The sequence below is a fragment of the Nannospalax galili genome, unplaced genomic scaffold (genome assembly GCF_000622305.1).
Source record: "Nannospalax galili isolate Female #2095 unplaced genomic scaffold, S.galili_v1.0 scaffold448, whole genome shotgun sequence".
NCBI classification, from domain to species: domain Eukaryota; kingdom Metazoa; phylum Chordata; class Mammalia; order Rodentia; family Spalacidae; genus Nannospalax; species Nannospalax galili.
The window spans coordinates 1,696,455-1,711,500 of record NW_008359324.1 but is presented as its reverse complement, the minus strand read 5'-3'; the positions used below and the strand labels follow the sequence as shown (position 1 = coordinate 1,711,500).

General features: G+C 36.4%; 1 protein-coding gene across 6 annotated transcripts in view; it reads right to left on the bottom strand.

The window, feature by feature from the left end:
• Positions 1–15,046, bottom strand: part of Grik2 (glutamate ionotropic receptor kainate type subunit 2) — a 771,644-nt gene that overhangs the window by 443,176 nt on the left and 313,422 nt on the right. For all 6 annotated transcript variants that reach the window (XM_008822942.2, XM_008822943.2, XM_029558576.1 and 3 more), the window contains 2 exons: positions 9,489–9,542; positions 4,534–4,707 (listed from right to left, as the gene is read on the bottom strand). In XM_008822942.2, coding sequence (XP_008821164.1) covers positions 4,534–4,707; positions 9,489–9,542 — 228 coding nt within the window. The remainder of the gene's footprint in view (positions 1–4,533; positions 4,708–9,488; positions 9,543–15,046) is intronic.

Genomic DNA, 15,046 nt, shown 5'->3' with positions numbered 1-15,046 from the left:
AAGAAAAGAAGAAAGTGAAAGGAACTCCAGGGTAGATAGAATGCATGCCTGTGTTCCCAACACTCCTTTACCACCTCGTGTAAAGCTTCTCCAACCTCCCTACAGTAGACATCAATACACTTTCTCCTTTATTTGTCTGTTTTCCAACAGTTCAATCAGGAAGCATGTCATTTCCCAGAATCACATGTAGAATGACACGGGTTCAGCAATTACCTGATAATGTTGGACAATGTTTATGATTTCCATACAGAAAGATATGCTAATTTGTAGGCATATCATTAGAATTCGTAGAATAAAAATGTATTAAGATTTTCGTTAAATCTACTGACTAGCTTTTCTGAAAAAAATTCAGCAGTAGGTTTTGAATATAAATGATAAGATATCCATTTTGAAATTAAAGAATTATAAAGAGGTGGAGTGAACAGACAGTAAAAATGCACACATTTGTTCCCTGTGACTGACCAGGCGTGCAACTCTGCAGCAGCCCTCATCTATTGCAAAGATGAGTGCTGTATGGCATTCTTGTCACTCTAAGGGAGGTCTCTTCTATATATGGTACTACATTCCCTGCCAAACATCTCCGAAATATACATATGCATTAGTGTTCAGACACTCTGTGCATTTCTCATACGGTTTCTAGGGCATCACTTTTCCCTCGAGTTTTCTAGTCCCCGATAGATTCACTCATCTCCACTCTTTTTCTCCCACCTGGCTTCCCTCCTCCCTCCCTTCCTAGTCTCAATGCCCCCATTATCCCCACCCTCCTCCCAATACCTCTGGACTCCAACCATCTTTCCTCTCCTGATTTCCCTCCCTCCCCCGTGGTCCCTTGCATGTCCCTCCCTCCTCTCCTCCCTGCCTGTTTCTCCCACTTTTTCCACCTCCCTCAGGAGGTGGAAAACATCTGTTCCATATTATCTCCATTTCAGATTGTTTCTTTTCCTTTACCTCCATTTTGAACTATCTCAGCTTAACTAACCTAGCATGTTACTCCATTTTGCCCAAAGCAGCCATTTCAGGAAAAGTGCCTTTTTTTTCTGTTTATGAAAAATACCTAGAAGGGAGAAGCAACCTTGAATTCTGAGAAATGGCATGACCACATACCACAGGGTGTTGTAATCTAGGCCTGCGGTTGACTAACCGCTTATCTTGCTTCTGTAAACCTGCAGTTGAGTAACCACTTATCTCAGTTCTGTAAACCTGCTTCTCTTAACCAAAGCCAAGTCCACACAATAACCAATGGTGACTGGTAAATTTGAAGTCTGCTGCATTGTATAAACCTGATCAGCTCACTTGTTGTTTTGCTTTCTGTAATCCTATAAATATTTTGGCCTACTGGTGTTTGGGGTTGCTTCTATTCCCGATATAGACAGCCAGGTCGGCTGTAATAAAACTTTACCTTGGTGCTTTCAGTTAAGTGGTATTGGTGATTTTTATTCAGAATCCGACCTATAACATATTTATCCTTTCCCTTTCCTGGCTTCTGAGGTTACATCAGAATTAGAGATGCCAGTACTAGGTCACACATCTGCAGTCGAATCTCTACAACTAAGGTGCCTAGAATATAGCAGAGTAAGGGGTAGAGGGAGGGCTAATGCACCCCTTAACTCTCACCAGTGAGGTTTTCATGTACATCAGAGTACGTTACACACAGAAGTCCACAACTGGCCAAGTTTTGGAGAATACGAGACTGTAAAGCGTACAATGGAACTCCTATATGGAATCTCATCCACCCATGGCTCAAGGACAGTTGAGGAAGAGGAGGCAGAAAGATTGTAAGAGCCAAGGCTGGTTCATGAACACAAGGAAGTAGAGGCTTCCAGGTCACTGGAGGCTTACTCATGTAAGCCTGTGGCAGCAGTGGCATCTAATGTGGGACCCATGTCAGCTCAATTAAACAAGGGCCCAACAGGAAGTTGAAAAATAGGTGACAGGCCAGAACTAGATTGAGAACTATTTGAGACTGATTGCTGCAGAGTGAGGGAGAGTATGACTTACATGCAGCCACTGGATGGGCTGACTAGATGCCAGTGGACACATTCACACCAAAGGACATTTGGGTACAAACACCTGAATGAATAGCACTCAGCATGTATGGCAGAGTGCATAGAGTTCGGTGGGGGGATAGGAGGAGGTATAGATGGGGGAGACGGTCTGGATTTGAGTGGGGAATGTTGTATAAAATTTAAAAGCTCAATAAAAAATATATATATAATCATACACATAATCATAACCACTCTAAATAGTTTATATTTCTCTTTTTGAGATAGGGTCTAGGGCCCCTGCTGATGTAGAACTTGCTATGGAGAGCAGGCTGGCCTCAACCTCACAAATATCTACCTGCATCTGCCTCACAAGTGCTGGCATTAAAGACATGTATCATCACACCTGGAGAAATAGCTTAAATTCTAATTCTTAAAATACCATTGCCTTAACTTCCAGAAGATTTGCTCACCATATTCAAATGTATAATAAAATATAATATTTTTAATTTTTCTAGATTATTTCATTTTAAAGCTGCATATTTTGGAGGTAAATACTTTCATTTTAAACTTACATGGTCATTTTCCTCCTAACAATTTAAAACCAAATGACTGAAATGACTCAACTATTTCCAAATAGTTAAAGGCAAAAGAATCCCCTCATGGTATTTTTTTTTTTTCTTTTTTATGTGTATGACTATACTGCCTGCATGTGTGTAAGTGTACCTGTGTCATACAATGCCCACAGAGTACAGAAAAGTGTGTCAGTCTCCCTGGAACTGGAGTTATGGATGGTTGCTACCCACCATATGGGTGCTGGGGACTAGAACCCAGGTCCTCTGCAAGAGCAGCCAATGCTTTTAACTATTCAGTCATCTCTCCAGATGCCTCATGTCATTTCTTCAAAAATTAAAGATAAAGGATGTCTTTAAGTTCTAGAAGTTATGTTTTTGATTAAAACAAAGAAACGTTTTTTAGTTTTTTGCCTTTGGAATGGCAGTGCATTAACTGATAACTGCTTTTACTTTTCTTTATGCAAGCTCTCAGTTTACTAAATATTTTAAGGGGAAAAGAAAAAATTTCTCCTTGTTTTATTATAATATTACAAAGAAGTTTTGAAGCCTCATTGGAGCAATTAATGAAAAACATAAAACCATAATAGGAAAAGGTCCTAGAGATGTAAGGAGGTGTTTATGTTTATAAGTTTCCTTTTTGGTTTAATACTCATTAAAAACATGTGGTAATGATCTATGAAAAATAATTATTACCCAAGTGTTGAACTGTTTTCTAAATATAATAATGATTTATCTATAGAAAATTGATTTTTTGTTAATACATCAAGCATTCATAACTCTTTTAAATGTTCCATAAACCTAGATAGAGTACATAAACACTAACTTATTTGACTATTGAGCAAAGTGACAATGATAATTAAACAGACTTAATATATGTGGTGAAAAGCACACATCAGTTTACAAAAAACAGTAAAAAGAAAGCCTGACTATCTGCCACAATTTTCATATTGATTACCTCCATAAAGAACAGCACTTTCATTGTAGTAGACTTAACAAAGAAAACATAAACTTTATTTAACTTGTCTTTATGTGTTGTGGGTGATTGTGCACATTGCATTAGATTTCCGCTTACAGCACTGGTTTTAACAAACCATTTGTAAAACAATGGACTCTTACAGTTTATGCATGTTAGTTATATCATCATGTGCGGGATAGCTTGACACACCTGGTAATAAGGAATCTCAATTGAAGATTTCCTCCATTGGATAAGTCTGCAGGGAAGCCTGAAAGGCATATTCTAGACTACTGAGTGATTTGGGAGGTCGCAGACTACTGTGCATGGTGCCAATCTCGGCAGGTGGTCCAAGAAAGCAGGTTAAATCCAATCCAGGGAGGCAAACCAGTGCAAAAGCATCCCTGTGTGGTCTGCACTTCAGCTCTTGCCTCCAGGTTCCTGCTTGAGCTCCTCCCTCAATGGTGAACTGTGATCAGGATGGAAAAGTCAAATAAACCCTTTCCCCCTCAAATTGCGTTTGGTCATCGTCTTTATCACAGTAATAGAAAGCAATCATCCAGGACTTGGAAATGACAAATGTGAACACTTGGTTTGCCTTCAGCCTTACAGAATGACAGACTTGGGGTAGATTTTTGTGTCATGTAAGTCACTCATAAAACCCAAGATATAAAAAACATATGAAAATGAAGAGAAAGTATATTGGTGACTTTGATGAGTAGATGTCAGATGAATGCCTTACAGCATATTGTTTGTTCTGTATATGATACTACTTGGTTTTGAGAAGTCCCTAGACTCTAGTATCCTAATGAGTCTTGCAAGGTCATTGGAGTTACTAGGATGAAAGTGTAATTTTACCATATAAAACTAAAATGAAAAAATGTTCATAGAGTTATTTGAAATAATTCCTCTGATATAGTATCTTTACTGACAATGAAACTAATTATTAAACCCCAGGGGATTTAATAATTTATTCAACACTACTTAGAAATATACAAACTGATCTGTAAATGGTTACTCATACCGTCATAAATCCATCCAGCAAACCTGAATCGGGTTTTGGAGGTGCCTGTAACCGTTCCATTGACCACTTTTCAATGATGGAGGAGACTTGGGAATTCTCTGTATTTAATATTCTGAACCCCGTCATATTTACTCCACTGTATCTGTAGGGTTCCACATCAAGGGCGAATAGGTCCTGAAAGAGAATTTTCTCTGTGTTACTAAAAGTAGTATTGAAATGCTCATTTCTTATTTCCCTTAAGGAATTTATGCCATTGTATCTCAAGGGAAATCAGATATCACTAATCAATAAGGTTCAGATAAATTGACTTTGTGCTTAGACAATTGAGTATGTACACTTTGCACATACACATGCATGTTTGTATTTCATTCTAATTCAAGCAACAGACCAAAAAGCTCTTCTGTAAGTCACATTTAGGAATTACATAGTGTTCTTTATATAAAGATAACTAAGCCTTCTATTTTATGCAGTGATACTTTAAATTAACAGAAGTGTTTTCCTTTACCTGCTTGTTTGACCAGGTATTGTCGCTTTTTTAGTTTTATTTTGTTGAGTTTCTGTCGTTATCTCTTTTGTCCTTTCTGTCCTTTTCTCTCTTTTGGCTTTTAAGAAGGAGATCATGAAATAAGGCTTCTAACTAATAGCAACTATGAATGATGAGGAAAAACATTAAGACTACTGGTCTTGTTGACTAGAAACGGTGTTTCCTTTGTCTTATAGTCCATTGGCAGAGTCACAAGAAAGAGCACTTCATTTATGTTGCCCTGCTCAGTCTTCTTATCAATAATGTTTTCGTTTTGCTAGTCAGTTTTCCCAGGAGCCATGAGGCCAAATCTATGGAGGGAGTTGGATGTTGCCATAAGGTGACATGTAGGACTTGTCCCCAACATGTGGAGCATGGGGACTTTCTAGATGGCACTAGCTCATCTTCAGATCTTATGGACAATACAGAGAACTGAGGTATGATGAATGCCACATATCCTGTGTGCAGCTTACCTCTGACTTACAAAACCAAAAAGGAAAGCAACTGGCATTTGCCTGAGTTGTAATTTGTACTGCAGAAGAATCATTAGGTTTTTATCATTTAGTTTCTATGATCTAGTAAAAAAATGAGATATATTTAAGGTGTGAATAATTAATGCATATCAATACATGGCAAGAGGCAAAATAATCAAAAATGATAAGTGAACCTGAAGTTAGAAGCAGAACAGACAGTGCTGAGATTTTTATGGTGAGTGAAATCTTCCCACAGCAAAGAGCATATAAGTTATAATGAGGTTCAAACAATTTTACTCAAATATTCTAGGCTGAAGGAAACTGAGGCTGTCACCCTCTCAACTTCTTCCAACTTCCCCTACTGATATGGGCTGTAAAGGAGTTCTTAGGCCTAGATCCTTTAAAACTAAAACCTGCCTTCCTCTCCAGCACAGAGACATACTTCCACCACCCCAGCAGCATTGTCCACTGAACACTAAAGAGTGATGAATGCAGAAACTCATGGCTATTCAGGGTACCTAGAATAAGTGACGGCTGAGTGCTCAACCCTAATCAGAATATCCATGCCACCTCTAAGACTCTGGAAGCATCAAGGATGAGAGAATAGAATGAATATAAGAGCTGGAAGATAGGGAGAAGGGCTTGAAATATTATCTTCAGGGCATGACACAGCCATTACAAACATTATCTCAGGCAGCTGAGGTTGCACAAGGGTCTAGACTGTCAATAAGCAATCATGGATCAAGGAAAATGGGGCCCTACCCTTCCCTGCTTAACTATTACCTGCTGATGGATTCTAGGAGAGAACACTCATTAGTTTCAGTTGGGTACCAAACAGTGTGCATACCAGACTACAGAAGATAGTTAGGTGCACAGATGGTCCTTATTAAACATCACCAGTCACAAACAAAGACAGAAGAACATGAATGTGGGAAAAGGACCTTTGGGAAAGGGGGTGGGGGATGACAGTGGGGCAGGGAGAAGAGAACATGATAAACAGAACGCACAATATGTGAGTATGTGTTATTTTGATATATCACAGTGAAAGATTTATCGTCCTCTTTTTTTTTTTTTTTTTTTTTAAAAAAAAAAAAAAAAAAAAAAAAAAAAAAAAAAAAAAAGGAAAAAAACTCTCTTTCCAGAGAAATCTAGTCCAGTAACTGAAAAGTCTTCTATTCTATGAGAATCAGAGCAAAGAAATCTTACTAAACTTTAGCCAGGTTACTCTTATTACTGGATAATATCACCCTTTATTCAATCATATTTCTACAGAACCCAATACTCTTTTAGAAAATCAAAACATAAAACCAGAGAGCTTCTTGTGTCTTTGGGTCTCATTTCTGAAGACTCATGCAATAACTCTATATGCTTTTGTCTCAGTAACTTCTTTTGCTTGGGGGAGAGGTCTCAGCTATGTACTTTGTATGATAAAGGATTATTTTCTCCCCCATATCTGTCAATAAAGAATGACCAGGTTATTTGTAAAACAAAGGACATTCATAATGTAAGTAGTAATACAAAAATGAGAAAATATAATCCTTATCCTAGAGATTGTCTTACATCAATTTGATTGTAAAAAGAGATTCTGTAAAGGAGAATGAGAGCTGAAGAAAATTGGAAAGTTGGATTAGAATCAAAGTACTACAAATCTTCAGTAGTAGGCTAATGAATTATATTTGTCCTAAGACAGATGTTCTATTATTTTCTTCAGTATGAGACTTGATGTTCTGGAAATCATAGTCAATCAAGTTACAAGAGCATTTGATAGAAGTGATGAAGGAAACAACTAGCACCTCTTCTCCAGCCTGCCACTAAGTTTCATCAAGGAAGAAGAGGTGTAGCAATGCGGCAGAGCCCATTTTGGTGTTTGTCCATAACACACAGCCTACTACCCTCAGATATAGCAAGCTCTGTCATCTCAGGAAGCTGTTGAGATCAACTGGAATTTAGTAAGAATCCCCAGAGTACGGAAAGTAATTGGAGTATTTTTTAGTGAATAGAGAGAACTGTGATTAGATGGTCACCATGGGCATAGAAAAGATGGATGCTATAGAAAGAAACTGTGGAGAAGAAATAGAATTTTATGGAATGTGCAGGAATCTGAAATGAGACATTTAAAATGTAATTAAAGAAGAGTTGATGTATAGAATAATAAATTGAGATTTAACGTTTGGAATTTTATGAATTCTACAATATTTAGAAATGTCTTATAATATATAGTAACTAAGACTATTATACATAGTAATTTAGACATTATTTAAAGGAAGGAGATGACTGGACCTTTAAACATACCCTTTTCCCAGGGAACAATCTAAAGAAAATTATTGAAAAGACAAACAGAAAATAACATAAAGGCCTAAATTGAAAATGGACAGGAAGGATTACAGAAAGTAACGGGGATGTGTTTCACAGAGGGAAAAAGATCTGGATGATGTACTAATAGAGAAACGACTTAAATTCAGCTTCTGGTGCTCATCTATATCTGGCACTCATAAGATAACAGGCAGGATTGTAAATTCAAAGCCAGCCTGAGCTACACCTTAAAAAAAAAAAAAAGGGAAGGCAGGAAGAGAAAGGAAGGAGGGAAGGAAGGAGGGAAAGGAAGGAGGAAGGAAGGAAGCAGGAAGGAAGGAAGCAGGAAGGAAGGAAGGAAGGAAGGAAGGAAGGAAGGAGGAAGGAGGGAAGGAGGAAGGAAGGAAGGAGGAAGGAAGGAAGCAGGGAGGGAAGGAAGGAAGGAAGGAAGGAGGGAGGGAGGGAAGGAAGGAGGAAGGAAGGAAGGAAGGAAGGGGGAAGGAAGGAAGGAAGGAGGGAGGGAGGGAGGGAGGGAAGGAAGGAAGGAGGAAGGAAAGAAGGAAGGAAGGAAGGAAGGAAAGAAGGAAGGAAGGAAGAAGGGAGGGAGGGAGGCAGGGAGGGAAGGAAGGAAGGAAGGAGGGAGGGAGGAAGGGAATGAAGGAGGAAGGAAGGAAGGAAGGAAGGAAGGAGGGAGGGAGGGAGGGAAGGAAGGATGAAGGATGAAGGAAGGGAGGTTGGAAGGAAGGAAGCAAAGATGGAAGGAGGGAGGGAGGGAAGGAAGGAAAGAGGGAGGGCAGGAAGGAAAATAGTGGGATATTTAAAATGGGCAATGAAAAGGGACAGAAGGGTAATGGAGAGAAGAAAAATAGTGGGACATTAAGGGTGGGAAAGGAAAAATGAAAAGGAGGGAGGGAGGGAGGTAGGGAAAGAAGGAAGGAGGAAGGAAGGAAGGTTGGAAGGAAGGAAGGAAGGAAAGAAGAAGGAAAATACAAAAACACAGAAGAGAAGGTAGTTTGGGTAAACACCTTCTATAAAAAGGGAAAGTCAGATACTCATGGCTCATGGGCACATGAAGATAAGATCAGGTCATGCGCAGATGAAGGCAACATATACAGGTAACATACAATTTGCTAATTGCAAATTAAGGTATATAAACTTAAAAATTCAAAGGGTCTAAATACTGTTAAGCTAAATTGTATGAAAATCACAAAAAATCAACAAAAATTAAAAAAAATTCTAACTAAACATGGAAAATTTAATCTATTGAAAGGAGGCTGGTTTAAATAAGTTTCATTTTCCAAATAAAATTAAGGAAGCTGAGATAATAGTAAAACTACATGTGTTTGTCTGAAACAGTTTTTTTTAACAAGCAAGCTAACTTTAAAATCCATTATGCTCTAAAAGTCTCTGAAGTAACATAAAAAAGACATAATATTTTCAATTAATATTTGAAATGGTAGTATTTCAAAATCATCAGCTACCTCTGAAGAGTTATTAGTTCTGTCTCATAATCCCTCCTGGGATTTACCAAAATAATATAATGCATAAAACACACATGTGCTACTCATTGTATTGCTTCTCATTCAAAACCACAATTTTCATCTTTTTCAGGAGTCATTATAATAAAAACCTACAATATTATCTTCTTGTTTTAATAAATTACTTACCAAAGTAGTAAATATATAATGATAGTATTCTGTCATCATTCCCATAGCTAATGCCTAAGAAATAATGAAAACAAATATAAATATTAATATTCAAGGTATACATATTATAGTATGAAATCCATTATTTCAGCAAGAAAGGTGATAGTGTACAATTTTATAAAAAATAACCCCATTTATTCATGCTATGTCAAAATTGGGTTGCATTAGAACTTTTCTTAGTATTAGTTAAAAAGATTAGTGGGTATTGGAAAAATTTCTAGAATAATTCTTCTGATAGTAAAGTTATTCTGAGAATGTTTGCAACTGTAAGGCATATAGCTATGCAGCCTGTGGGCAATAGGTTTGACAAAAAGCCTTAAATCAGGACATCTTAGTGCCTTATGTTTGTAAATTCTTCACTACAAATGCTCAAGTGAAGAGCACCCTTTTATTTTGATAATTGTGTTGCTCAATTAGAAAAACGTATTGCAGAAAACTATACAAAATAGCATTTTTATTAGTACCTTAGAAATTTCTTTAACATTAATGAAATTTAACCATCATATTCAGAAAATATGGAATATTTTTGTTGAAGAGGAAAATGACTGTTTCTGTGTTTTACAACCCTTAGCAAGTTTTGATTATCAATGATCTCAAAGCTAGTTCTTTTTATATTTGAACTTGCAGTGATAAGAAGTATCCATGTCATTTTCCTTTTAAGGATGGAAACAACCACTTAATAAATGACAGTGAGAATTGAAAATCAATGGATTTTTTAAAGCTGAATGTAAAACTCTTAGTGGGAAATGAGTATTTTCACGTAATAATCCTACATACTACTATGTAAAATCAATTACTAATTAGCTGTCTCAGCCATGCTATGTGTTCAATGTATAGGAAAGCTTCATGGTCATAGGTTGGAATTCATGAATTAAGTAGAATAAAATTAATAATTTTATAATATGCATAATTCAGTGAAGAAAGAATAGTTATTTGTTAAAAGAAATGAAAACATGAAATGTATAAAACTGAGCCAAAGCATTTGTTGAAGTATAGCAACCTCAAATATTGAACACAGAATGAGAATTTAGGAAACAAATCACCAATTAATATTGTTTGAATTGATAATTCTATAAACCTATAACACTCGGATCAAATTAGCATCTTAAGCACAATAAAAACATTTTTCCTAATTAAATATTTCTATTATCTACTATTGTATGTAGCAAATGTTCATTGCTCCTGATAAGTGCAAAAGGCATCTCATCTCCACAATCAATCAAAGGCACCTCAATGCCAGCCTGGTTTCTTACTTCCTTCGTTCTTGCTCAATAGGTACAGAAATAGATAAACTATGATTTCATAGGACAAATGTAAATACTGATTATATTATGTCTCAAGACTTAAATGTATCAAGAATTATATTAAGTATATTGCATATTCAAACTACATAAGAACCCTATAAAATAGGTTGAATTATTATGTTATACTCATTTTATAGGTAAGGAAACTAGGATATAACAAAGATGAATAAATTGCCCAAAGAGGAGAGATACTGAGAAAACACGAATCCAGCTCTAACTCCTGGAGTCTCCATCAGAGAAAATGGCAAACTGGAGATACTAAAATGTGGAAAGGAAGTTATTTGAGTCAAATGATATCCACTTAACACATGTGCAATTACTTAAACTAAATGTGCAGAGATTTTAAAATGCAGAAGGCTTATTTAAAGGTTGAAACTTGAAAGGGGAGGCAAGTAGTAAATAACATCACTTGCCAAGAATTATAATTGGTGCTGGCACTAGATGTCTTTATGAGAAGGTTGAGTGTGGTTTCAGTGCCTGGGTCATATGCAGGATGGCAGAGATAAATTCAATGTTTTGGAAAACTGCAAATTGTTTCCATACAAAGTCCAGCTTGAATCTACAGATGAATTTAAAGTTTCAGGAACATATTCTGAGGTCTGATGAACAGTGCCTCCCAACTCCACTCTAAGTGCCACAAACTAATGGCACTCCATTAAGAACTTCTTGCTGCGTATTCACTGTCTATGACATTTTATAAAAGTGCATTTATTATTTATTATTTTTATTTTATGTGTATGAGTGTATTGCCTGCATGTATGTGAGTGCACCCGTGTCGTGCAATGCCACAGAGGTCAGAAGAGGGCTTTGGAATCCCTGGGAACTGGAGTTAAGGATGGTTCGTAGCCGCCATGTGGGTGCTGGGAATCAAACCTGGGTCCTCTGCAAGAGCAGTCAGTGCTCTTAACTGCGAGGCCAATTCTTCAACCCCAAAAGTGCATGTTTTAAAATCTCAAAGAGATTGACCCTTTTAAAATAATCTATGAAATGAAGATATTCTCTTTTCCTTGATAATTTAAAATTCCTAGCATATCAGGCTAATGTGTAGATGTAGACTTGTGATTGGACAGCAGGGATAGGAGTTGAGCACATGACAGGGAGACAGATTTGCTTCTGCATGGACATTCTGGAAAGGTCACAGCTTTCTTTTTCATCAACTTGAAGAGAAATTTATAATGACCACTGGTATGTGTTCATGGATTTCTCTGACTTTTCTCCAGATACTGATTTTGAAAACAATCATCAGTTATGGACTATAATATATGATCAAAAAAACTAAAACTAGAAAGGAATTTTTAAATTTTGTGTTTATTGAATTTTTGTGTATTTCATACAGAACATCTCAAGCAATCTTGATCATCTTTATACCTTAGTGCCCAGTGACACCCTCCCAGAGTTCCCTAACTGTAACCCATATACTCTGTCATCCCTGTTAACGCACCCTGTGTTGTCAGTAATGCCAGCTGTTCCCCAGTGCACATCTACCCACTGAGGTCTAGTCAGCCTATCTAGAGTCTCTTGTAGAAAGATCAACCTTTTATGGGTGAAGTTTAATAAAGGGATCCTGTCCAAGGACCATTATGCAGCAGACTCTTGATCTCTACACTTTGGACATTTGTGACCTTTTGTGTTCCTGGCCATCCACCGCATGAAGGAGCTACGTTATTGAAAAGTGACAGAGTCATTAGTGTCGTCTTCATTACCCATCTTCTATGTTCCATGAGCCTTAGGTGTAGAGGTTGCACTGTAGATGTGTCACTTAGGCCTGGACAATTCATAGAAAATGTCCTTGCGTGACCAGTTGTGGTAGTTGGTAATAGTCTCTGTAGAAGGGAATTTTTAAGTACCTATCTTGTGGCCTTCCCAAACCAAGCAATAGGAATACTATCTCTACAGATTAATTTAAAAACAAACAAGACCCACTTGCTCTGTACCTTCTTTATCTGTGCCTTCATTTTGTTTTATTTTATTTTATTTTATTTTACTTTTTAAATTTTTTTATCCATATGAGTATATTGCCCACATGTATATCAGCATGCCTGTGTTGTGCAATGCCTGAGAAGGTCAGAAGAAGGAGTCAGTTCCCCTGGTCATTAGCCACCATGTGGGAGCTGGGACTCAGACCTGGGTCCTCTGCAAGAGCAACCAGTACTCCTAATTGCTGAGCCATCTCTCCAGCATTTCTGTACATTTTTTGTTTATAAGTCAATATATTGTCATACTACTAACTAATGTATTGGATGTGCATCTCAAATCATATTAAAAGGGAAAAGATTGATATTTTATTCACAAATGTATGTGGCCTCAATATAAAATCTGTTATAATCTATGTGATGTTTTCAGAAAGGCCACAGATGAACTTTCAAAAAATAAAAATATCCAAAATCTCCTGTGTAGTGATAATAATACTACATTATTATATGACAAACTATTATTTGGTCATCTAGGCACATAATTGGAAATAATTTATCTATCCAGTTAGATCCAGGAAAAATACTGTTCAAAGTTAAGAGAAAAGCAGGGCATGCATGTTTGTATGTGTCTCTGTGTGTGTCTGATCTGTGTGCCTGTGTCTGTGTGTGTTTAATATTTAATTTTATTTTGAATCTTGCTGTTGTAGTTTATTTGCATTAGCTTTTACATTTTTCCCCAGGGCGAAAGGTTTTCTTGGTTTTGTTTTTATTGAATTTTTGTGTATTTCATACAGAACACCTCTATCAATATTAATTATCTTTATACCCCAGTCTCCAATGGCACCCTCCCATAGCCCCTCCCCCAACACTGGAATTCATATATTCTGTCATTTATGTTAAGGCCTGTTGTGTCAAATTAGTGTCCCCAGACATTCCTCGATACAAGTTCATCAACTGAGATTTTATTCCACACTCTCTGAGTTGGGATTTGAACTCCTTGATCACTTTGTTTCTTGTGTGATAGAAGGTGAGATTTTACTTCAGACCATCTTGGCTCTTCCAAGATGGTTCTCTATGATAAATCTGGATAGAGGTGGGAATATCTGCTCTTAAGTCATATCCATCAATTATTGTACTTAACTTGCCTCATAGAAAATCTAGTCAACCTCAAGTTCCACTCACTTTCAAAACTTTCTGGGAAAAAAAAATTCAAATTTACTGTTGCTCAATGTTCAGCAAAATTTCAGCTAATTTAAATAAATGTTAAATAAACTCAGTAAATCAATTAGATTAACTTAATACCATCCCTTTTTCTGGATTCTCCTAACATTCATTTTTTACAAGGCATACCAACTGAAATCTCATCTATTTCTGCTATTTAGCTGATGCTGTGCCTTTGGTATTCCAAAATCAGCCATTGTTGAAGAAGCTCAGAGAAGAAATCATACATTACAAGACACATACCAATTAAATTTTTGTGGTGTTTACTAAAAGAATCTATTTACTTTTTTCTTGAACTTGCTTCTGGAATAAATTACTCTCAAGTGTGAGACAAATTCACTTTTAATATCAGATAATTGAGAAAAAAGTCAACTCTTGTGTTTGTTCTCCCAAAATTAATGGACATTTAAGCATACATTCTGTATAGTAACGCCAGTCACTGCACTTCAATTTTCATATTCTCATTTTAACTTTATTCTCAATTTTCATCTTCTAAACATGTTAAAATTATATACTTTTCTGTTAAATATGTTTAAATATTATTTTGATATGTCTTCATTTCCCACACAGACCATGTTATACATACGGAAACAAATAAAAAATAATGGAAATACCTAATAGAAAATAAATGCAAATTCTGTTATTAGAGGTGATGAGTATTCTCATTTTCCAAACAACAAGGGTAAATCAGGATTAGATCTTTAAAGAAAAGTGTTGATCCATTACATTCTTCTTAGAAGCACTGGGAGAGTGGGTGGAAGCTCTGTTTTACCACTCTGGGAGTAAAGCAAAGGCTGCTTTTCCAAATCTACGCACTTTAAATGTGATCAAGCATAGTTTGTGAATAAAAACAGATCTTTACTTCATATTTCGTCATTACATTCTACTGAAACAAACTGAAAATTACAAGCAAGCAAAATCTCTCATATGCTTTGTTATCTAAAATATAAAGCTAGAACGATATTCCAAACCAATTAACTATTTTACTATAGTAAAATAGACATTTATATAGGAATATTGGACATACATGTGCTTAATAAAATAACCATGTTATAATGGACACTTTGTTGCTAGTTATATT